This window comes from Acomys russatus, chromosome 22 (assembly GCF_903995435.1).
Source record: "Acomys russatus chromosome 22, mAcoRus1.1, whole genome shotgun sequence".
NCBI lineage: Eukaryota > Metazoa > Chordata > Mammalia > Rodentia > Muridae > Acomys > Acomys russatus.
The window spans coordinates 28,777,272-28,801,607 of NC_067158.1; the positions used below are offsets into that span (position 1 = coordinate 28,777,272).

Consider the following 24,336-nt stretch of genomic DNA (forward strand, 5'->3'; position numbering starts at 1 on the left):
TTGTAAAGTTTCTATGGGTGTAATGATGTGGGATGGGGTTTATATTTAAAACATTCTTCAGGAGCTGATTGTCGGGTCCCAGCCCGCGGGAAAAATTGAATGAGGGTTCACCTGAAAGAGGGAGTGGGGATTGAAAGTAGGATACAGAGACTCGAGAAATAACGAATCAAGTCAGGACATTTCTGATCAAGATTCACTTTATTGTCGACTCGCAGGAACATATATAGGGCAAGGTCAATAGGATCTATTCTTATCTCACTCACCTTAGCCCCTGGGCAAGAATGCAATAGCCTAAATTGCTCCCTGTAGAACTTCCTAGTTCTCTGAGTAGTTCCTTGTAAGAACTTCCTAGATCCTCTGGGTGGTTCCAAGTTGAGACTTCTCTACTTCTTTCAAAGGTAAATAGTCCAAGGATAGCCTAGAACACAAGACCTCATGGTGAGGTAAAGGTCAGCAACTCGAAGGTCACAGCATACAGCCTGAGCATAGGATTTCTGACATGGCAGAATTTGGCACAGGTCCCCACAGCTGATGCCACACAAGCCCCACAGCCTGAGTCCAATTCCCAGAGTCAATGTAGAGGTGGAAGGAGAGGACCGATTCCTGGAAGTTGTCCTCTGACCTCCACAAGCACACGTGACACATGTATACACCCCCCCCCCCAACACACTACTAATGAAAGTAAGATGAAAGATTTTTAAATATTCAGCAAAAGCAAAAAGTATTTGACGGTGGGAAATGCAGTGATCCAAGGATGGAAGGGTGTCAGAAAGAGGGGGAGCCATGCATCAATCTCAGGGTTTTACCTACTACTCTGTCTTTGATGTTTTGAAGATATCTGAGACTTTCTGTCAATAGCTAAAGTGGGGGAGGTATAAAGAATTGGTGCAATGGTATATATATATATATATATATATATATATATATATATATATATATATATATATACATTCACACACACATACCGGCAAAACCTCTTGTCTTAGTTACTGTTCTATCGCTCTGAAAAGACACTATGACCAAAGCTTATAAGAGAAAGCGTTTAATTGGGAGCTTGCTTATGGTTTCAGATGGTGAGTCCTTGAAGATCATGGCGGGGAGCATGGCAGACAGGCGTGTAGCATGACGCTGGAGTGGCAGCTGAGAGGTTACATCCTGATCTGCAAGTGGAAGGCAGAGACAGACACTGGGCTTAGAATGGGCTTTTGAAACCTCAAAACCCACCCCCAGTGACACACCTTCTCCAACAAGGCCACGTCTCCTAATCCTTCCTGAAACAGTTTCACCAACTATACCCATACGGCCCATTCTAATTCAAATAATCACGATGGTCATAAACATAAAATAAAAAATAGAAAAATTCTTAAAGGCCAAAAATAAATAAATAAATAAATAAATAAATAAATAAATAAATGTTAAGAGAACATACGGTCTTGTCTCTTGCTGGTGATCTAACACATTGCTTTGCTTTTCAGAGTGACCGGCTCCTCATCAGAGGCGGACGTATCATCAACGATGACCAGTCCTTCTACGCCGATGTCTACCTGGAAGATGGACTCATAAAGTGGGTTGGCCAGAACAGGCCTTTTAAGAACTCAGCCCTTCTGCTTTACCTTAGTCTCCTGTGTTCCTGCATGTCAGAGATACAGGGTGGGAGGTCAAACTGCAGACGGAACTGGGCCTGGAATGCGTGGAGGTCCCCCAACGCCTCACTTTATGCTCCTTAGATATCCTTCCCTTAAGTGTGTGATTCAGGTATTCATATTTTGTTGCCATGGGAGTAGCAGCTGGCCCACAGTATAGGGTGAGGTAGGGTGGGACCCACCTCTCACCCACAGCATCTGCCTGAATCATTAGTTCTGTCTCCTACCTGCCAGTTCCTGGGACTGGGCTAAGGATACCGGAACGGAAAGGGACTGTTGGCTTCCACGCAAGAAAAACCCCCTGGTGTTGGAGGTTTCTCCTGATGTCCCCGTGGTCTCCTCTTTTTTCCTATTTATGACATCCCAGTCATGGGATCAGCTCTAGGCTACTATTTCAAAATGTCACAGAGCAGGTGACTTGAAAGGAATTTCTTTCTCCTGGTTCTGGAGCCTGGAGATCCTGGGTCAAGGTGCCATCAGTGTTTGATTTCTGTCAGGATGTCTGTCCATCCTTGGCTCTAGGTGGCACACCCTTTTCTACCTCGTGTCCATGGTTGTCCTGTGTGACTCAGGAATATCTTTCTTGGCAGAAGGACACTGGTCCTTGTAGATTAGGGATTCACCCTTGTAACTTCACATAAATCTCATTACATCCTTAACAGTCATGTCAAGTGTTGGGTAGGTGATGGCTGGGTTTCATCATGAATTCTGAGGGATCCATTCAGTCCATAATAACAGACAGTCACGTTTGCCTTCATGGCTGTGACAGAGCATTGGGGCTCTCTGCCTTTGATATGGGGTGGTCTGGCTCTCCTACCTAGCTCTTCCCTTGTGGTCTGGAAGAGGAAAGATTGAGGAGAAGAGAAGGAAGGCTGCCATAGGACCACCCTTGGCATCTGGTACAGGAACAAAAGGGAGGGGTATCAGGTTGGAAGGGGCATGCGAGTAGGATCAGCCTTGTGTGCTTTAGGAGGAGGAGGAAGAAGATGGAAGAGGATTGGAGGAGGAAGATAGGGTTACAGAGTGCATTAGAAGACACTACTTATTATGCAAAGCACAGTGAAGAGTGGGGCTCAGGGATACGGGCAGGCTCCTACCCTCTTCTTCCCAGTCCTGGGAAACTAGAGAAGCTAGTAGGGAGGTAAGAGTAGGCTTCATCATGAGTGTTTCCTGGGCACCCTGGCAAGGTACCAAGCCACACATGCTAGGGTTCTGTGGACACACAGATGCAGGGCAGCACAAGGGTCTACAGGCCATGCCGGTCTCACTGGGCTCTGCTGCCTCTGTAGGGGCTCATGTTTGGACCACTGCCATTCCATTTTGAAAGCGTACTGGGCACTAAGTGAGACGGCGTGAATAGGAAATTCAGTTCTGCAGAAGGGGCCCAATGCTCAGTAGGGCCACTTCGGTTCTGAATGGACCATATGTCTTCCCCAGCCCCCTTCAGTTTCCACAGGATCTCACATGTTTGGAGGAGAGACACCGTGAGCTCAGGTGGGGATGGTTTAAGGGAGGAGAGCAGTCACAACAACTGTCACAGTCTTGTTTTGGGTGTCCCTTGGACACCCTTCCCCATACTCTGCTCAGCAGCTTCTAGGTGCAGTGCAGCCAGAGTTTGTCTGTTACAGTCACACTGGGGGCCTGCTCATCTGTCCTGTCCTCTGTTCATTCTTACCCAAAAGGCCTGAGGCCTGGGGCTTCTGTGCTCTACCAGGGATACATACTCACTGGGTTTGGCATTATGGCCACCAAGGCAATATTTTATTCTTCACTATTGATGTCTTTATTCAACCTAGAAAAATCACGCAGAGTTTAGAGTACTTGGGTTTGGTGTTCGAGTAAATTTGCTGGCACCTGAACTTACTGATGTCACCCAGGTAATGACTTTGGAAGCTGCTAAGCTGTCATCTTGGTCTGGCTGAGACTGCATCCCCACCTCCCCCCAAATTCCTTGACATTTCCACAGGGACCAGGCTGCTAGTCACTGTGGTTTTCCCTCTCAGGCCTGTTGTGAGATTCCCTCCTGGGAGATGATTCTAGGCTCCTGTCTCAGCAGGGAGGAGATTGCTGGACAACATAGCATCTTGGTCACTTTGGCCCCGCCCTCTGGAAAGCTAGGAGTCCCTCTTGTTAGCATTTGTGGGCAGCTTTGCTGGGCCAGCTGGAGGGCTTTTCTGATGTTTATACTTGCTCACTGATTAGTTGGCTAAGGCATGGGAGCTGCACTCAGTGTGTGCAACACTGCCCGCAGCCCAAAGCTGCAACACACAGATTGATTTGTTCAAGCTGCAGCTTTCCCATATACCCCTTCCTACTCTCTTTAAAATCTATGGCCTTTTTTTTCATTAATTGTTATTACATGAATATATGTATATTTATATACTTATATATTCCCAAATATAGCCTGCTCTGTCCGTATAATGTTACTTTCATATGTGCTTTCAGGGCTGACCATTAGTATTGAGTAAACAATTGATGTGCATTTCTCCTGCTCTTAGCAGTCCTTAGTTGTCCGTGGTTCTTTGTGTAGGGTTGAGTCTTCATGGACTTGTCTGTGTTCCCTTTGGCATGTCTATTGGTGTCATTTTGTTCAGCTCATGTCTGGGTGGTCATGTGGGTGAGACTTTTCTGAGTGAGGTTCTTCTGACATTACCAGGAGACACAATCTCAGAACTAACTCCCTGATCCTCTGGTTCTTACAATCTTTTCGCTCCCTCTTCAGCAATGCTTTCTGAGCCTGGGGTATGAGGGTATATTGTAGATAGATCCACTGGGACTGGTCTTCACAGTTTGGCACTTTGATCGGTCACAGTTTCTTAGTGGTCTCTACCTGTGTAAAGAGAAGCATCTTTGCTGAGGGTTGAGGACTGCACTAATCTGTGGGTTTAAGAGCAAATGTTTAGATGGCTTTTAGGAATTGTGCTGGTTTTGTAGTGATTTAGGTTTTCCCCCAAGATCTGTGTGACTTCGCTAGCTCTGGGTTGTTGCCTAGGTTTCTATTCCCAGGCATGGTTTGCCTCTTATTGGACAGTTCTTAAGCCCGATAAGAGAGCTGCTGTCATGTGTGCCACTGCTGATCATTGATATAGGGTTATGATACTGATACATACAGGGTTACACACACACACACACACACACACACACACACACACACACACATGTACATATATGACATGTCCACTGCTGATATATGGTTATGATTCTGATCCATATAGGGTTACATATATGTGAATATGTATGTACATATATGATACATACAGATTTATGATGCTGATCATTGGTACAGTGCATAGGTGTCACAGCTATGTAGAGCTGTTGGTTGCCTTCTTCCTTAAGTCTTTTCACATGAATACTAGTCCTTCTGGATTAGGGCCCACCCTAATGACTTTTTACCATGGTGAAGACTCTGTTCCTACTACGTTCATGTTCTTACTACTGGGGGTTGATGTTTCAATATAAGAATATTAGGAGGACACATTTTACTACCTAACGGGGTCTGTGAAATCTTGTGGGACTCATAGGTCCTGCTGCTGCCTCACTCAGTGCCTTTTCTCTGTGTCCCTTAGGGAATGGGAACTGTCAAAAATGCATAAAGTTCCCCAGGGCTGGCCACTTTGTAGAGAGGTTGGTTTCTTCTTGCTCTGCCATCTTCTGTCCTAGAGTCTTCTAGATAGTCTGGCCAAGTGAGCAGCCCTTCTGTGCTTCTGGATTTGTACTGTGCTGCATCCAATCATTAGACAGCAGACTCCAAGCCCTTGAGAGTGCTGTATCTGAATTCTCATTCTCAGCCCGGCGTCCTGTGTCAGCCTGGGTGGGAAACATGAACTTAGAGGTGCAGTTGGCTGCCATGCTTGGCTTTCTTAAAAAAACAAAACAAAACCAAAACAAAAAACAAAAAAAAACCTAAAGATTCCTCTGTTATTTGCCTCTAGACAAATAGGAGAGAACCTGATTGTTCCTGGTGGAGTGAAGACCATTGAGGCCAATGGACGAATGGTCATTCCCGGGGGCATTGATGTCAACACTTACCTGCAGAAGCCCTCCCAGGGCATGACCTCAGCCGACGACTTCTTCCAGGGCACCAGAGCAGCACTGGCAGGCGGAACCACGATGATCAGTGAGTGGCACTTTCCCTGGTCTCAGGAACATGGGCTGTGACCTCTCCCATCAGCACACACTGGTGTTTGGTGTACTAGGCTCTGTGCTCATGGTTCCATGTGATTCCTTGTCACATTCCACCACAATAAATATGACATTGCTGTGGGTGGCTCTAGTCCAGCAGACACATGCACATTAAACCTTTAAAAGTTACTTTGTCAAGGTCAGGCTGGGTGTTTGGAAGTTCCTGGTCTCTTATTCAAAGAATTGAAAAAAAAGCTCTCACAGGTTTGCAAAAGGAGCAAAGAGGGGTTATTCAGAGCAGAGCTGGAGAACACATCAGGATACCCACAGGAGACAAGAGAAAGGCACCCAAGGGCCCATTACTGTACAGGGACTCAAGGGGTTTTGGTTGCTAATGGCCATGGTGAGGGTAGTTCTGTTTTGATTGATAGAGTAGATCACATACTTTTCTACTATACAAATACCTTTTCAATAATGCATATGATTCTAATATATACTTCCAAGTATGCATAGACGAAAGGTGGTAGATAGGGGATTCTCCCTAAAAGTTCCCTTTGAAAATAGTTTGCCTTACTTTACATGAACCTTAAACCAGTTCAAGTTGAATAGGTCTTTCCGATCTCCTGCCTGGGCATAAGGAGAGCATGATTGAATAGACCCTAAGACTGATGGTTGTTCATAGGAGGAAAAATCTCTTCCGTTGTTCAGAGAGGGGTGTGCATGCAGCTCAATGCAGCTCGAGTTCTCAGCTGCTAACACTTGTGGATAACAGGTGGCTAGGTGCATTGTTCAGAGTGTGGTGTGTGCAGGTGACAGTCTTAGGCTGCCAAGTACTGTCATTTAAACATGAGTGTGCATAGCCCAAGCCAAGTGGAGTTCTAGGCTGCTAAACTATTCCCTATGCTTGCTTGCCTCAACATGACTTGTGAATCATGGAGGCTGGGTATGTTATAATAAAGATGTTTATTTAAGCTTATACTATTGGAAAGCTGCAGGTTCAAGATTTAGTGGTCCCGCTCAACTTTAGCCTCTGGTGAGGGACTCCTGAGTCTCATACTCCTGGCAACTGCTATGAATGCCGTGTGTGATGGGAGGAGATCAGAAGACAGGGCTCATTCTCTTTATCAAAGATACAGCTCACTGAGTGAACCCAGCATCCATGGCTTCTACAGTGTCCCAGTTACTTCCTAACAGTCCAGCATTGGAATACTGAGGACCCAGCTTCAGACATATGAGTATGTGATGGACCCACTCATATCATCACACCTACACGGAATCTGAAGCACCACTTATGATTATGCATCCATGCATGTGTTCTCGAGGGTGGTGCTGCAGTGGCCACTCCAGCCTATAATCGGATCAGGTCCCTGGGGCACTTCCTTTCTAGAACCCATGCAAACACACTACATTATACCCATGTCCCATGCCAGGAGCAGGATGATTTGGGAGACCTCCAGCCTCTTCTTGCAGCAGCCCAACCTTGCTGAAGACTTGTCTGCCTTAGGGAGACAGGGAGGCAGTGGAGAGGGCAGAAAGCCTTGGGGATGACTGATGCTGATCCATTGTGGTACTCCTGCTTCCTCTGCTTTGCTTTATTTGAATGTTTGCTTTTAGTTGGATCCTGTTGTGATAAGGTCTTCTTTAAAAAGGCGAGGGCTAGTTAGAGCATTCATTTGTCAATTTCATTTTTGAGCTGCAGGCAACTGCAGAGGTGTATGAGCTGCTAGAACCAGGAAGTATGACTTGCCTGACAAGGCAAGTCAAGTCTATCTCTTTTCTAATGAATAGGCCTTGAACCCACTGGCTAGGAGGGTGCATGAACCCAGTATTTAGAGCGAGTGAGCTTGAAATTGATCCTCAGAAACTGGACAAGGATAGGCCAGGACTCAGCCTTGAGAGCCTCAGCTTCCGTACCTGCAGGCTAGGTATTATGATGGAACTCCTAGGTATAGTCAGAGATTTTATTAACATTCCTAATGGTGGATGGAGCCTGGTATTGATAGTGATGGAGATGATAGTGGTGAAGGTGATGATGATGGTAGTTTCCTAGTCACTAACTTTTTTGTAATTCTGTGATAAAATACCATGAGACATCTTATAAAAGAAAGTGTTTAGTTAGTATCTTTTGTTGTTGTTTTTTTAAGACAGGCTTTCTCTGTGTAACCTTGGCTGTCTTGGACTTTGTAAACCAAGCTGACCTTGAACTTGTAGAGCTCCACTTGCCTCTGCTTCCCTGAGTGCTGGGATTGCAGACGTACACCACTACACCCCGCTTCTTAGTTGGTGTCTTAATTAGGGTTTCTATGTTGCTGTGAAGAGAGACACCATGGCCACAGCAACTCTTATAAGGGAAAACATTTCATCGTGGTTCTGGGGTTTAGTCCATTACCAACATGGTGGGAAGCATGGCAGCATGTGGGCAGACATGGTGCTGGAGAGGAAATGAGGAATTCTAGATCAGGATCCGCGGGCAGCATGAATAGAGAGTGAGCCATTGGTCCTGGGTTGAGATTCTGAAATCTCAAAGCACATACCTTTGACACACTTTCCCCCAAAAGGCTACACCTACTCCAAAAGGCCACACTCCAATAATGCCACTCCCTATGAGTCTATGGGGGCCATTTTCATTCAAACCACCACAGCTGGCCTTACAGGTCCAGTGTGTTATATCTGTGATGGCAGAGCAAAGTTATGGCAGCAGAAACAGCTGACAGCCTGCATCTTGATCTGCAAGCAGGGGCCAGAGAGTGCTTTGGAATGGGACAAGTCTTTTGAAACCTCAAAGCCTGCACCCAGCACACATCTTCACACATCCCCTCCAACAGGGCCACACCTCCTAAGTCTCCCCAAATGTCCTAGCGCCTGGGGACCAAGTATTCATATGTCTAAGTCTTAAGGGGGACATCTCCTTCAAAGCACCACATTCCACTCACTGGTCCCCATAGGATTGTGGCCATATCATAATGAAACATGCATTTAGTTCAACTCAAAGGTCCCCATAGTATTTTCACATTTATAGTCTCAACAATTTATAAGTCCAAAGTTCAAAATCTCTTCGATATTCAAGGCAATCTCTTAACTGTAACCCTTTGTTTAAAAAAATAATAACATTCTTCCAATGGCACAGAATATGCATTACCATCCCAAAAGGGAGGAATCAGGCCACACTAAGGAAATACCGGACCAAAGCAAGACTGAAACCCAGCAGGGTAAAACTCCAGTTCCTGTAGCTCCATGTCGGATGTCAGAGGGCTTAGATGGCTCTGCCGTTCCAGCATTTCTGACTCCAACATACCTACCCCTTCCCTTCTCTCTCTCTGTATGGTTCCTTGGCTGATATCCCATAGCTCAGGCATATCCAACAGCTTGGGGTCTCCAATTCAATTCAGGCTTTACTTTCATAGCTTCACAAGATGGGCTCTCAAGCTGCCGTGCAGGAAACATGTATGCCACATTCCTGGCCTCAGTAGCTCTCCTTACTCTCAGAGGAAGATTCCATAACCCATTTATTCATGCCTCCTCCTCTTCCTCCTCTTCCTCCTCCTCTTTCTCCTCTTCCTCCTCCTCCTCTTCTTCTCTTCCTTTTTTTTTTTTTTTTTTTTTTTTTTCTGGAAGGGTTTCTCTGTGTAGCTTTGGCTGGCCTGGACTCACTTTGTAGACCAGGCTGGCCTCAAACTTACAAAGATCAGCCTGCCTCTGCCTCCCGCGTACTGGGATTACAGGTGTGCACCACCGTGCCCGGCTTCATGCATCCTTGACTCTTAACTCCAGAACCACATGGACAATACTGCTAAATTCACCTGCCAGCTTGGGATAAACTTGGCCCCCTTAGATCACAGTTGCAACAGTTTTCATTTATTGCTGCTTTTAAAACTCACTAGGCCTTTTCTTTTCAAAAGTCCATTCCAATTCAAATCAGGTGTCTCCCTGATTTCCTTATGTCTTTCTATAAACCCTGGACCCAAAAACCAACTCTCCTGGTGCTTTTCTCTCTTCATGCTGTATGTTTTGTATTTGATTTTTTCCTTCTTGCTCTTCTTCACTGTAGACCTGTACAAGAGTGATCACTAATAACCACCTGATGGAGTCAGTGTTAGGCTGACTTGAAATCTCTTCCACCAAAGAAACTTATCTATTACTTTGTCTTCAGCAAAATTCTTAGGTCAAGGACAAATGACAGGCAGATTGTTTGCCCAAATATCACCGGAATGACCTAGAGCCCAGTAGCTGTTAAAGTCCTTCCTTGCTCCCCTCTTGAGCTGGGCCTCCACATTGCTCTCAGCACTACTATCTCCCAAGCTCGACGAGGATGACACATTAAGCTCCACTTCCTAGCATTCATCTGCTTTTTTAGTCCAAAGCCACAGAGTCATCTACATCCCTCCAAATGGCCACATGGTCAGATCTCTTACAGCAACACCCCAGGACCTGGTACCAATGTCTGTTTTAGTTACTTTTCTATTGGTGTGGTAAAATATGGTGAAGTGGAAAAGAAAGTGCTTAATTGGGCTCATGACTCCAGAGGGTTAGAGTCCTTGATGGCGGAGTGAAGGCATGGTGGCAGAAGCAGCCGAGAGCGCACGCCTTGGTTACGAGGCAGAGAACACACTGGAAATGGCAGGAGGTTTCTGAAGCCAGTCACACCTCTTGATCTTCCCCAAATAGGGAACAAGTATGCAAATTTATTTGGACTTATGGAAGACATCTCATTCAAACCACCACAGTGGTAATGGTGGTGATACTCATGGATACGGTGATGGTTATGGGTTATGATCATAGTATTTGTTATGGTAATGGTGATGGTGGTGGCGGTGATGGTTCTGATGATGATGGTTGTGGTGGTGGTTGTATGGCGATAGAGGTGGCCAGGCATGATGGTGATAGTGTTGATTGATGGTTGTGGCAATGCTGGCAGTGTAGATGGGATGGTGGAGGGGGATGATGTGGCCACTGTTGGAACATCTTGGGTTTGGAGTGTCGTGACACATGTCTCTCTGTCCCAGTTGACCATGTTGTTCCTGAACCTGGATCCAGCCTGTTGACTTCCTTTGAGAAGTGGCATGAAGCAGCAGACACCAAGTCCTGCTGTGACTATTCCCTCCACGTGGACATCACGAGCTGGTACGATGGTGTTCGGGAGGAGCTGGAGGTGCTGGTGCAGGACAAAGGTCAGTGAAAGCCTAGAATGGGTCGTGGAATCCCACTACCCTCATCTGTGAGGCCGGATCAGAGCTACACACTTCTGTTAAGTGATGGAAGGACATGCTCCCTCTTCAGGGAGTCGGTCCTGTATTCCTTGACACCTTAAGGAAGCATTCCTAGCCCACAGAATAAGTCCTGTCTCCATAGTTTGACATGGGAGGCCTTTGCTGGTCTACCCTTACTTTTTCTGGTTCTTGTCACCATGGCTGCGATCCCCTGCCACCTGCTCTGTTGCTGGCCTCTGCTCAAGCCATTTCCCACACAGGAATGTCCTCTTTCTGTCTGTCAAATGCTCTCCCTCAGGAACCCAGCTCAGCAGAGTGCTTTTCCTTTAGCATGTCAGAATTTCTTTCTGCTTTAAGTACCCGAAGCTGTGACTCTGGCCCTGTGAGGGCACATCCTGTCCGTGGCCTGTTGGTTTATCTGTCTGGCTCTGAGAATAACTTTTGTGGCCATACATCTCTGCATCCCACTTGGTTGCCCTCTGTTCAGGCTCACACCAGCTGACCCTGCCCACTGCAGATGTGTTCAGTCGTTCATTGCACTGAGTGGAAATGGGCCAGACAGAGACTGGAGGGAATAAGGCAGCACATGAGAAATCAGTCCAGACAGTACCTTCCAGAAAGGAAGTCCTTGTACTGCAAAGGCTTTAAGGGGTGCTGGGGTACACTTTTTGGGGGGTTTTCCGAGGGTTTCTCTGTGTAGTCTTGGCTGTCCTGCACTTGCTTTGTAGACCAGGCTGGCTTCGAACTCACAGCTATCCTCCTACCTCTGCCTCCCTCCCGAATGCTGGGATTACAGGCGTGTGTGGTATACTTTTAATGTTCACAGTGCAGGCTGTGTTTTCTCATTATAACAGAAAGCATTGTTGCTTCTAATATATAAAAATCAGAAAAGCAAACATTTCTCCTTTGGTTCTGCTTCTGATCTCAGTGTGACATTAGTTAAGCATTATTGCCTTCACTTCCTGTCTATGTCAGCAACTCTTTTCCTTATATGGCTGTGCAGTTGCTGTAATTTAGAATCTTTCTCTTCACTTAACATTTTATGTGAGTGACATTGCCCTCCATCAGTAGCTTTTTAGTAGCGCGGCTTATGAAATGCAATGAGTAATTTGCTCAACTGTTTTCTTTTTAGTGGGCATTTAGGGTTTTTGTTTGCTTCATTATAGATCGTGTTCCAGTGAGTACCCCCACACACGAGCACTAATTTGTGATTTTTATGGTTTTCTTAGATGTCGAGAAATAGAATTACAAAATGTGAAGGCTTTAACATTTTCCGGGACCATGACTCTTATGGCCAATTGATTTCCTGAAAGATGCTCCCATCCACGCAGGCACAGGCACACATCAGAGTCCCTCGCTGCTGCATGCTGTACCACTGGCTGCTGCAGCATTTGTGGTGCCCTTGCTAATTTCAAGCCAGGGTGCCTTTGTGGCTTTCATCACACCTTTTCAATCACTAATTATGATTATATTTTGTGCAGATTCTTCCCGTGTGACTATCCAATTGTTCCCTTTCCTCTCATCAGTTCAGATTCCCTGTGTCTGTGCATACCCTGCTGGCAGGAAGGCATAGTCCCTCCCTGGTGGCTGCCGTGATGTGACTCTTACTGCATGCAGAGTCATCACAAGGGAACCTGCCATCGTGGTCTTGCCATCCTCACCTAGCTCTGTCATCTGGGGTGGCTTCTGCGTAACTAGCAGCTCTTATGTGAATGTGAGGGGCAGGAATGTGGGGGGAGCAAAGGAGTGGCCACATGGCTGTGTGCCCTTCAGGGCCAAGTGCCTGCCTCAGTGTCAGGGAGAGGATGCTTGCTTAGATTGGGTATTCCTGGCATTTCTCCCAGGACTGGAGAGCCACTCCCCTTTCTTGACTGGTGGCTTGCATGAAAAACTCAAGGTTCCTGCACAGGAATTTAAAGATTTAAATGTTTCACTGGCTTTACAGCTCCATCTTCTCCCTTCCTATCCTGTGCCCTCTCTTCCTCTCCCCTCCCCTCTACTCGCTGAAGCTCCCTCCTGCTTCTTAGTTAGTCAGTTCTGTTCTTAGCTGAGCTGTTGCTTCCTGGGGGTAAAGCCTTCCCAGATGCCACAAAAGAGAATTTCCTTGCAATTTAAAAGGTTTCATCCAAGGCCACTTCCCCATTGCTCAGCCTGAGGCAAGGGAGAGCAATCTTGGGGACCATGTGGTGGAGCAGAGCTGCTCACCTCCTCAGGGAACAGTGAGAGGAGAAAGGGTAGGGCACAGCGTGTGTCCTCCCTGAGTGGATGGATGTCACAGCCCTCAGGATCCAGTCATGGCACTAAATCCCACCAGCTGGGAGCCTGGCCCCAGCCTATGAGCATGTGGGAAACGCATCCCATTCAAACCCTAGCAGAGAGTCAGCGTCTGAGTTTCCAGCTCACCAGATGAACCTGGACGTGGATGGTGCCAATGATATTGCTTCTGTGTCTATGGATACATCGAGATTTTGCATTTACAGAAGGTCCATCTCTGCACTGAACGCAGTCTCTAATGGCCGCGTTTGTGCTTCCCTCATACGTGTTCCAGCTGTGATATTTTTACTTGAGTATACTTGATTAGTCAGTGCTATTTTTATACTAATCTCAGAACACAATTTTAACTTCTAATTTTCCCCCATTATTTTAAGAGAAGGAGTTTTTGTGGTTTTCTACACAACAGAAGCCTCTGGCTTGTCACTTCTGTCACTGAGTGTAAGGGAAGGCTCATTCTCTTTAACACTTTGCCTCAGACTCACCCCTTCTTCTCCAGATGTTTTTATACTCTACCTACAAACCCGAGTCACACACCTCAGGTCCCAGAGGAGCAAGGCAAAATGACTCATGGGGCACAGCCTTTGATCTCAAGTAACTTGAAGAGGATGCGAGGCAAGTCCTCTCACAAACTGCTCCTCACGATTAGTTCTGTCCTGTCTTCCCTTTTATTTCCCTCCTCCCAGCAGTATCCCCCCAGCATTCCCTTACCCACCTCCCCTCTGCTTTCAGGGCTGTCTCTCCATCTCACAATGTGCTTCATGGTACCTCCTAGCTAGGGAAGACTTACGCAGTAGACACAGTAGTTAACTGCATGTCCCGTGTGCTATGCGCCAGAGTGTGGGTTGAACTGGTTGTGACACTGAGCTTTGCCTTGTGTATTTGTACTACAATGAAAACAATGGGATCAAGAAGCACACGCCTCCTTTGCTTCAGCTGGAAGAAAACACATTCTAGAAAGGAAGCTATTTCTACCATGCATACCCCTCCTTCTCTTGCACAGTTCCTGTGATCCTCTTTCTCCAACCCCTCCCTCCCCTCCTCTCTTTTACCCTCAGATCCGGCTCAGGTTTGAGCTTTCCCAGAAAGTTCCAGGCACTGACTGCTACCCCTACGCTGGCTTTGGTGTCCCCACTATGGATCCCATGGCACCTTCTCTTCTGACAATTGCTGTTATGCACCTGGTCATTGATTTACTGGAGAGACCTTCATCTCTACTTAAACATGCTTTTCTCCATCTTATCTTGCAACAGGTGTCAACTCCTTCCAAGTGTACATGGCATATAAGGACCTGTACCAGATGTCCGACAGCCAGGTAGGCTCTGTCACAAGCTTCTCTTCGCCCACATAGGCTGGAGCCAGCTCTCATGAGCATGGGAGACCCTGATACCTTGGGCTCAGGTCTCACTCCCAGCACTAGGTGCAGTGTGGCCATTGTCCCTCCTCTATCTTTATTCATCCCCTAAAAGAGACGAGAGTTAGAGCCCGGGGTCCTTAGTGGAGTGTCCCTCAAGTAGCTTTTCCACAGCATTCTCTGGAAGCCTCATTAACAAACGGTTCCTTGGAGCCCATTGTAGACATTTGGGAGTCACCTTCTGGACATGTACTTCCTGCAGGCTGGACAGTTGGCCTTGGGGCTCAGGGGAGGCTGGGACCATAGCACTGGCTCTGTAAAGGGGAGCTGTGGCCTTCCTCAAACAAATGCAAGGCACCGAGGAAGTCAGAGTCTCTATTTTCTCATAAGAAGGATGTGAGATCTTTGGCCTAGGGTGCAAGAAGCTGAGGAAGACACCACTATGTGTTTCCAATGGTGGGCTTACTGCTCACACCCCTCCCCCCACCATTGGGTCCCCTCTAACTCCTAGATGAAGTTGTGGATACTGTGACAGCTTACCATACCCATTGCTTGGTGGGCAGCTGGGAACACCTTTTCCACCATCTCTAGGCTTGAGGCTCATTCCATGCCCAACCTTACAGAGGTTGTCAGAATGCTCTGTGAAATTCATGGGATGGCTTACTCCAGAACTGTACCTTTCCAGACAGTGGCCTTTCCATGTCCTGCCCATCAAAGAAGCAGCTTGGATCAGACAACAACTTACCTAGGATGCCTCAAGCTTTTGATGCAGACAAGAGGTGTTCTAGAAGCAGGAAGTTGGTTGGGGCTCATGGAAGCAGTAGTGTGTAACACATGGGTGGAATTATGACTGGTGCTTTTTTCTGGCATTGCTCCACTGATGTCCCGGTTGTGGCTGTCAGCCATGGGCCTCTTACTGGAGGGTCTTCCAAAGTGCTTTCTGCTTCTGAGAGCCCCCTCTTACATTTGCAAGCATGTGTCCCAGGAGCAACAGTCTGTACTTAGAATGAAGACGAAGAAGATGGAGGTGTTACAGCAGTGGTTCTCAACCCACGGGTCATGATCCCTTTGGTGGTTGCATATCAGATATCCTGTGTATCAGATACTTACATTACGATTCATAACTGTAGAAAAATTACATTTGTGAAGTGGCAACGAAATGATTTTATGGTTGGGAATCACCACAACATGAGGAACTGTATTAAAGGGTCACATCATTAGGAAGATTGGGGACCACTGTGTTACAATGACACTATGCACTTTGATTAGTTTGGCCCCACTTAACTTCCTGCCTCTCAGTCTGGAAGATGGTGACCGAGAGGTTCTGTAGAGGCTACAGAGGAGCAGCCTTTTAAATGCACGGACTACTACACCTTGATTTCTCACTAGCCCCATTTTTCCTCTTTAGCTGTATGAAGCCTTCACTTTCCTTAAAGGTTTGGGAGCTGTGATCTTAGTCCATGCAGAAAATGGAGACTTGATAGCTCAGGTGAGTGGCACATGGTTCTCCCTCCTACCATAAAGGGGACCTGTTACAAAGTAGCCTATAAAAGAGGGTTGTAGCCTCCATTAGTGAGATGACTGGGTGGGGAGGGGTAGAGTTGAACGCTGGATGTCATATCACATGTTCAGATAAGAGATGTTCCCTTGTGTGCAGTGTGCCTATTGGCAAGACACTTGGCTTCTGAGACCTGTTTTCTCTTCTGCATTGCAAAGTTCTGAACAAAACTGCCTTGCATGTAGGTATGGTGGTGCCCCTCAGTGCCATGTGCACCCAGCTTTCTTTTTCCTTAAATGTGGATTCTGGTGATTTTACACCAGTCATCACTTTACCAACTGAGCCATCTCTCCAGGCTCTTGTATTAGACAAGGTTCTGTGGGGGAACAGAACAGATAGGGTGTGTGTGTGTGTGTGTGTGTGTGTGTGTGTGTATGATTTATTAGAGTGTCTTACAGGCTGTGGTCCAGCTAGTCCAACAATGCCTGTCTACCAAGGAAAGTTCAAGAATCCAGTAGTTGTTCAGTCCATGAGGCTGGATGTCTCAAATGGTCTTGAGTATGGGCTGGAGTCCCGAAGAAATAGGCTCAAATGCCAGTGAAGGAATAGACTTGCCAGAGAGAGTGAGAACAAACAGGCAAAGAAAAATTTTTTTCTATGTGGGTCTTCCCATGTCTGATGATTCAATGAAAAACAAATCCCTCCCAGGTGTGCATAGCTGTATGGGTTTTAGTTAACTTCAGGTATAGTATTCTTGGTTGACAACCAAGAATAGCCACTACACTTCTACAAAGGCTAATTTTTGGTCTCCCTTCTCGGGATCAGCAAGTGTGACATTGGCCTCTGCTTGATTTCGGAGAATAAGTAATGACAGCTTCATGCATGGTGGCAAACCAGGAGAGGAAGAGGGGGAGAGAGCTGATGGGGGAGGGGGGGAAGCATGTGAGAGAGAGGTGGGGGGGCAGTGGTGGGTTTGCCTGTGACATCCTGCTTTAGGGATAACTAACCCACTCCTCAGAAAGAAAGATGTGCAGTTTTTAGGCTTGCAGGTCTGGAGATCCAAGGGTGTGGTATCACCAGCCCTTCATGAGCTTCTGGTGAGCACCGAGGCAGGTGTGTACAGAAGCCTTAGGTGTGTGAAAGCACAAGGGAGGGACAAAACCTCGTGAAAATTATTCTTGTCAGAACGAGTCTCTTCCTGAGATGAAAGCCCCCTCCACAGGAAAGCAGTAGTATCTCTCTGCTCTCATCCCCTGTGCATCTCGTAGCACCCTCACATGGGAGCCAGGCCATCATGGAGTTTTAAGGAGACAAGCCCTGCCTTGTGCTTCCTCACATTGGTTCCTGGAGTTCTAAGACAACTGTTCTAGATGATGCTGTGACTGGGCAGGGGATGGGCATGGACTGATGAAGAGGAAGGTTGGTGGAGTGCAGAGAGCAGCCAGTCACTCTCAGTCCACAGGCTGGCCTATAGGAACCTCATCTGCTGACCTCATCTGCCCTGCCTCATGTCAGGCAGTGGCTGGAAGAGTGACTCCTCTCAGCTCCCTCATTCTGGCTCATTGGTGATTGTCTTCTAGGAACAAAAACGGATCCTGGAGATGGGCATCACGGGTCCTGAGGGTCATGCTCTGAGTAGACCTGAGGAGGTAAGGACGCCTCCTGTGATCTGTCATTGCCAAGTGTTCATACTCCAGAGCCCTGCAGCTGGAGCAGAACAGCTCCCTCACACCCAGCTCCTCCCCCTTCCCTCTGCTCTGTCCTCTCCACTTCACTCTGCCCCGCTCCCCCTGCCCCCCCCCCCCACTCCTTCTCAGGGCCCCGGAGGATACGAGTCAATCAGAGAGGCCAGAAAAGGCTCTCTACCTATTCCAGGGTCTAGGCGCATCACCTCTGGGCTCTGCTCATACCCCAGTGTCCTGCTGGGGGAGAATGTTCACTAAAGACTTGCTGTATTGGTGATAGGAAAATAGACTGAAGAGTCCCTCAGTGTCCTTGTCAAATCATACCTCTATTAGGGCTATGCCTGAGGCCTTGACAGATTGTAAATTAAAAACCAGAAATAGAAGTCTCAGCAGGTGTTATGGCTTGTTGGTACCGAGAGCATGGCTGGGCTAGAGGGGGCTGAGATGAAATGAGTCAGGTTTAGAGAGTGAATAAGAAAGCATAGTCAGCCATGGGCATGCCCTGATGTCATGACGTCAGTCATTAGCCGTGACTGTTCGTGTGCCTTTTGATGTAGCTTCCTCTCGGGAGAGTTTTCTTACACAACCTACAGGGTGTTTCCAAGCAAGCCCAGGGCATTGTTCCATCTCCAGCTCTCCCACTAGATTCACGTGAAGCTTTTCTCATTTCTCACATTTTACTCTTCTCTTTTTAAATGGAAGATTTCACCTTTGCAAACACGTAAGGAGAATGGAATAATATAGATTCAGGAGCGGCTGCCCCCTTTCCTTCTGTGACCTGTGCATTTGCTGTGTCCCCAGCTGGAGGCCGAGGCTGTGTTCCGGGCTATTGCCATTGCAGGCCGGATCAATTGCCCCGTGTACATCACCAAGGTCATGAGCAAGAGTGCTGCGGACATCATCGCCCTGGCCAGGAAGAAAGGCAGGTGGTGCTTGTCCTCCTGAGGGGTGACAGAGGGATGTCCTGGTTACTCCAGGACAGAGGTCTGCCAGGAGTTGGCAGCCAGTGGCCTCTAGCGTCCTGAAGGGGTGTCTGGAGCTGGTTTTAGACTTGACAGCTAGTGTACCAGGAGTCAGAGGCCTCTGCAATTTCCCCACAAGCTCTGAGCCTTAGCTGCCTTGTTTGTGATGGTCCCTGCTCCTGTTGGCCAGATGAGACCACATGACTCTTGGCTGGCTTTAGGGCCTTTCCCTTGGGTTTCACACAAAGCCAATGACTAGTCAGGAATGGCCAGCAGGTCCTCCTGCATCCCATCTTCCCCTTTTTGGGACATTCCCTGGGCTTGGCCCTCTCCTAGGCTCTGTCCAAGACTCACATGGGAAGCTGTGAGCCCCGAAGGAAGAGAGTCGATTGTGCGTTGGGAAGAGGGAAGGCATTTCCCCAGAGCACCAATAGGGGACAGCAGGAGCTGGATATGGACAATGCTGGCCTAGGACAGCTGCCCTCATGGGCTACAGAATCAGGCCTTCACAGTAAAGAGCACTGTGTGGTGCTGCTCCCGAAGAAGATACTGGGATATTGGCTTCTAGTCAGGCTCCTCTGCCGCCGACCTTTCTTCTGTGTCAGCATGGACTCTGTAGGTTATAACCACACTCCTTACGTTTACCCCTTTCAAGGCCCTCTTGTCTTCGGCGAGCCCATAGCTGCCAGCCTGGGGACTGATGGCACCCACTACTGGAGCAAGAACTGGGCCAAGGCAGCGGCATTTGTGACCTCCCCTCCCCTGAGCCCAGACCCCACCACTCCTGACTACTTGACCTCTTTGCTGGCCTGGTAAGAGCTATGGGGATGGAGAGACAGGGCCAGAGCTGTGGCCAGCTGGAAGCCACAGGCTGGTTAGAGAAGGGAGGCTTGGGTGGGTGAGTGGGGGGGGGGGGCGGGACGTCTGTGCTCAGAAAACAATTCCCCATGTTGTTTATAGCAAGTCTTCCTGGACCCAAGGGGATGTAACCACGTAATGAGTGTTTACGTTTCTTGATCACCTCCTCCCACGAGTTCATTATTGTTTATTCACCTATGTTCTAGGCAGTTAGGTGTGGTTGGTAGCCTCCAAGATTAGGGATGAGAGACCAGGATTCAAATTTTGCCTTTGCCACTTACTGGTCCTGTCGTCATGGGCTTGTTGGAACATATGCAACGTCTCTGTCTCTCTCCCCGAGCTTGTTCACTCGCTGGCCGCATGCGCAGAATCCAATGCCTGCTTGTACAGGACTAGTTGCTGTTCAGTGTGGGTGGGCGGCAGTTCAATGAGCAGCCACTTGTTGCTGGCAAAGCAACAGTATTTTTCCACACAGTAGAAGTGCAGCCACCACAATCGACTTCCACCAATCAGCATGAGAGAAGAGGGCTGTGCAGGAGCACATAGTGAGAGGAGGAGGACAGGCTGCGCTGGGGTGGGGAGGTAGATGGCTGGCTCTCTGTGGAGGGGAGGAGTTGGGGCTGGACTTGGGGGATAAGACAGGACTTCCGAGGATAAGGAACTGGGTGTGCGAACAAGGAGACTCTGGGATGGTGCCGTGTGGAAATCTCTGTCCCCACATGATGCAGACACTGTTTTGCTGGTGAACTCAATCACAATTCAACATCGAAGCCCATAGCTTGTGAGTGTCCGAAGCTTCCTCCAACTACAAAGGAGTCCACAAATTCCCAGGATCTGCTGTCTCACAGTCTTGGCTAGTTCAGAAAAGGGCAGAAACATGACCACAGTCTGTAGAAACTGATGATATCAGTGGTCATGGCCACTCACTGTGTGGGTGCCTCTTGCCTCCATGGATCTCTCTGTTTCCAAGGTGCTAGTCTCCCCGCCTCTCCATGCGCTGTCCATGGTGCTCAAGTACTTTAACTGTCAGCAGGACCATGAGAGGACACCCCTATGATTTCTTCTTCCAAGTGGAGTCCAAAGGGCAGAGCATAGCCTGGACCCCACTCCTTAGCTAGACTTTGACCTGATTTTCTCTCCGGGCTGAATTCACCTCTGGCCTTGGTTCTCTCAGCCTAATTTAACAGCCTCAGGCTGCTACAGCTGGCGCCCCTCCCACCATGCCGAAATAACTTTGTCTCAGGGCCACATCCTGCCTAGCACTCTCATGTGTCTCTCAGTTGGCTTATTTACTGCTTCCAGACCCTTCCTGGAAGGTTTCTGCTCAGAGAGGCATTTCCTGGTCATCAGATTTAAAATGGCAACTCAGCTCAGCTGCATCACACGTCTCCCAAGCCTCAGTGCTCCTGTTTCTACACCCACCATGCCAGTGGTCTGTTGAGAGTCACCGTGGCCCTCACATCATCCCAGCACAGAGCATGTGTATGGTGTGGGTTTGCTAAATAAATAAGGACAGACAATCTTAAACAGGACAACTTGTAGGCATGCATCTAGCATTTAAGTGACTTATGCATCCTGATACTATAAAGTAGAGGACCACCTCAGCCTGTGTTTGCACACACCAAGTCACAACCCTCTCATCGCTGATACTGGCTTCTAGGCTGAGGCTCTGGATGCACCCAGTGGTCCTTGCTTCCAAACTCTCTAGGGTCAAAACAACACACCCAGAAATCTGTGTTTTTCAGCTAGTACCTACAGGTATTATTTGTTCTGTGAGCCCAGAACAGAAGGACCAGCTGCCATAGGCTAGTGACCTCACTCTAAGAGACACATGTCTGTGTGTGTGTGACTGTCCTGTGACATACAGAGTTGGAAGGCTTGGGTTGCAAATGTGGAGTTCCTGACGTGCTGGCAGGCTTTGAGTTGACAGACTGACTTTGGATCAATGACTACATTATCATCTATTGAGTAGGGCTGGGAATGTAGCTCACTGGTATCGTACTTGCCTAACATATGTTAGACCCTGAGTTCGATACCAAACACACACACACACACACACACACACACACACACACACACACACACAGTTAGACAAAATCCTTTATGCCTTGTGCCTTCTTCAGAACTTTCCACTGAGCCACTGGGGCTTAAGTGCCACTCCTGGATGGGTGACCCATGCTGTTCACAATGAATACAACTCTACCTTTTTCTGCTCTTGCCAGTGGAGACTTGCAGGTCACAGGTAGTGGCCACTGTCCTTACAGTACTGCCCAGAAGGCTGTGGGCAAGGACAACTTTACTCTGATCCCTGAAGGTGTCAATGGCATAGAGGAGCGGATGACTGTTGTCTGGGACAAGGCAGTGGTAAGTCCATCCTACCTCTCACGTGGAATATTCTAGAAGTACTCTTCCTGGACCATCCAGGCCAGTGTTATGGACTCAAGGTTCTGAAGTCTTCCTTTCTTACCTTAAAGTAGAGATGTGACTCCTGATGTCACAATCCTTGAATGGAGGATGAAAAGTAGATGGAAGCGGGCATTAGCTCATCAGAAATGTAAATCGTGTGTGCCTATCTTCATGTGTGCATGTGTCTGCATATTTGTGGGTGCACATATGTTATGGTGCATTGTGTGAAATACAGAAGATAGCCTGTGGGAATCTGTTCTCTCCTTCTACCAGGCTCCAGGACTTGAACACAGGTCATCAGGTTTGAGTGTAGGCATTTTTTACCTGTTGGGTCATCTTGCCTGGCCCTACCTTATTTACTTATTTTTCTTTAGTTATTCTATTTGGTGTTGTGGGTCTTTTGGCTGCATGTATGTCTGTGTACCACATGTCTGCCTGATATCCTTGGAGGCCAGAAAAAAAGCCCTGGAGTTCCTAGAATTGAAATTATGAACTGTTGTGAGCCACCAGGTTTGTGTTGGGAATCAGATCTGGGTCCAAAACCACAGGGCCATCTTTCCATCTCCTCCGCATCTTATATTTTGAGGCAGGGTCCCTCTCTGGCTTAGAATTCACCAAGTTGGGGTGACACTGGCTCGTCACTGAGCCCCAGGGACCCACCTGTCTTTCTCTTCCTAGTGCTGAGATAACAGGTCCATGCCAGAGATTGAACTTGGGTCCTCACACTTATGTCACACAGACTTTACTGAGTTTTTACTTTTTACAAAACTTGGGCCTAGAGCCACCGATAGGCCACCACAGTGGTTCTTGTGGAAGGTGCCAGCAACCCTCTGCAGTTCTTCTTATTCCTTCTCTGGTCAGACTACTCTTTAGGATGACTGGTTTCTGTTTGTGAAGACCCCACTGGAGGGCCCAGATCTGTGTCCAACTGTCCTTCTCCTCAATGCGTGGGTCTTGATTTCAGGCTACTGGCAAGATGGATGAAAACCAGTTTGTAGCCGTCACCAGCACCAACGCAGCCAAGATCTTCAACCTGTACCCAAGGAAAGGTCGGATCGCCGTGGGCTCCGATGCTGATGTAGTCATCTGGGACCCAGATAAGATGAAGACCATAACAGCTAAAAGCCATAAATCAGTAAGTCCCAAGCCCATCCATGACACTCTTAGTTTGGGTGAGCCATGCCTCCTTTGGGCCATTTCAGAAGCTTCTGGCTAAAAATGATGCAGGGTTTTCCAAATCTGTCACATGCCTGTGTCAGCCACTCAGTGTTTCTATTGGAGCAATTCCAAGAAGATGCTTTGAGCAGGCCTTTAGCCATGCCGCTCTCTCTGGCTATACACACAGGACAGGTACATCTGTTCTTGGCCACCATGTCCTCTGGAAGAGCAGCTGGTGCTCTTATCCCTTAGCCAACACTCCAGTCCCCAGCACACATTTTAAAAATGACAGCTCTAGATGGAAACTGCAAGGGGAATAATTTTTCTGTTTGTGACCTGGCTACAGAAAAAAAAAAAAAAGCAAAAATAGTCTGTATAGCATGAGATACAATGTTCAGGGTAAAGATTGGAGGTGGGGATCTGCCACTCACCAAAGGAAGGGTAGTAGATTCTTTGCAAAATTGGAAAATACTGTGAGACCAATGAATAGAGTAGAACGCAAAGACAGTTGCACAGTAAGGGTTGTGCGCATGTGAGTATTGCCCGGGGGAAACAACCTGCTCTTACTAACAGCTACAGGTCACAGCATCGAGAGGGGCACATGATTAGACAGGCTCCAGGGTGTAATGTGCGTCCCTTTGATACTGTCCCAGCAGCAAGGAGTCTCACAGCGTTGCCAGAGCTGGGTCCTTGTGTCACCTCTTTGGATGATGGAGATCCCATGATCACACATGCAGACTGTACACACAGTGTTTTTGTTTGAAGTTGGGAAGTGGGTGGGATCAGTGGTGGGCCAAGTGCATGATGGGACTCAGCTCAGTCGACATATAGGCTGTAAAGAGTTCTCAGCCTCAGCTTCATGCTGAGGGTCTCTGGGGTACGGACTCGCATGATGTACAGTCAGCACTTGTGTGTGAGACAGCTGCAAGCAGAAGCCCTGTAAGGCCCTCGACTCAGTTGGAGGTCGAGAAGCTTCTCTTCCAGATTCCCTTTGTACCACTGGATTGTTTCCAACCACACAGGACCCACTGTTACAATAACTGATAAAAATAAACAATAGGTAAGAAGCCATCGGGTGGTGGCAGTTGGCTAATGGATTGAGTGTGGCCTTCAAGGGTAACAAACCAAATGCAGAGTTCTAGATGGTCTGTTGTCCTTTTTGTTTTTTCAAG

General features: G+C 47.8%; 1 protein-coding gene across 2 annotated transcripts in view; it reads left to right on the forward strand.

Moving 5' to 3' along the window:
- Crmp1 (collapsin response mediator protein 1) overlaps positions 1-24,336 on the forward strand; it is a 55,423-nt gene that overhangs the window by 24,185 nt on the left and 6,902 nt on the right. For both annotated transcript variants that reach the window (XM_051164866.1, XM_051164867.1), the window contains exons 2-11: positions 1,476-1,564; positions 5,576-5,760; positions 10,769-10,933; positions 14,497-14,558; positions 16,006-16,086; positions 17,676-17,744; positions 18,582-18,702; positions 19,398-19,554; positions 21,823-21,964; positions 22,971-23,141. In XM_051164866.1, the coding sequence (XP_051020823.1) occupies positions 1,476-1,564; positions 5,576-5,760; positions 10,769-10,933; positions 14,497-14,558; positions 16,006-16,086; positions 17,676-17,744; positions 18,582-18,702; positions 19,398-19,554; positions 21,823-21,964; positions 22,971-23,141 (1,242 nt within the window). The remainder of the gene's footprint in view (positions 1-1,475; positions 1,565-5,575; positions 5,761-10,768; positions 10,934-14,496; positions 14,559-16,005; positions 16,087-17,675; positions 17,745-18,581; positions 18,703-19,397; positions 19,555-21,822; positions 21,965-22,970; positions 23,142-24,336) is intronic.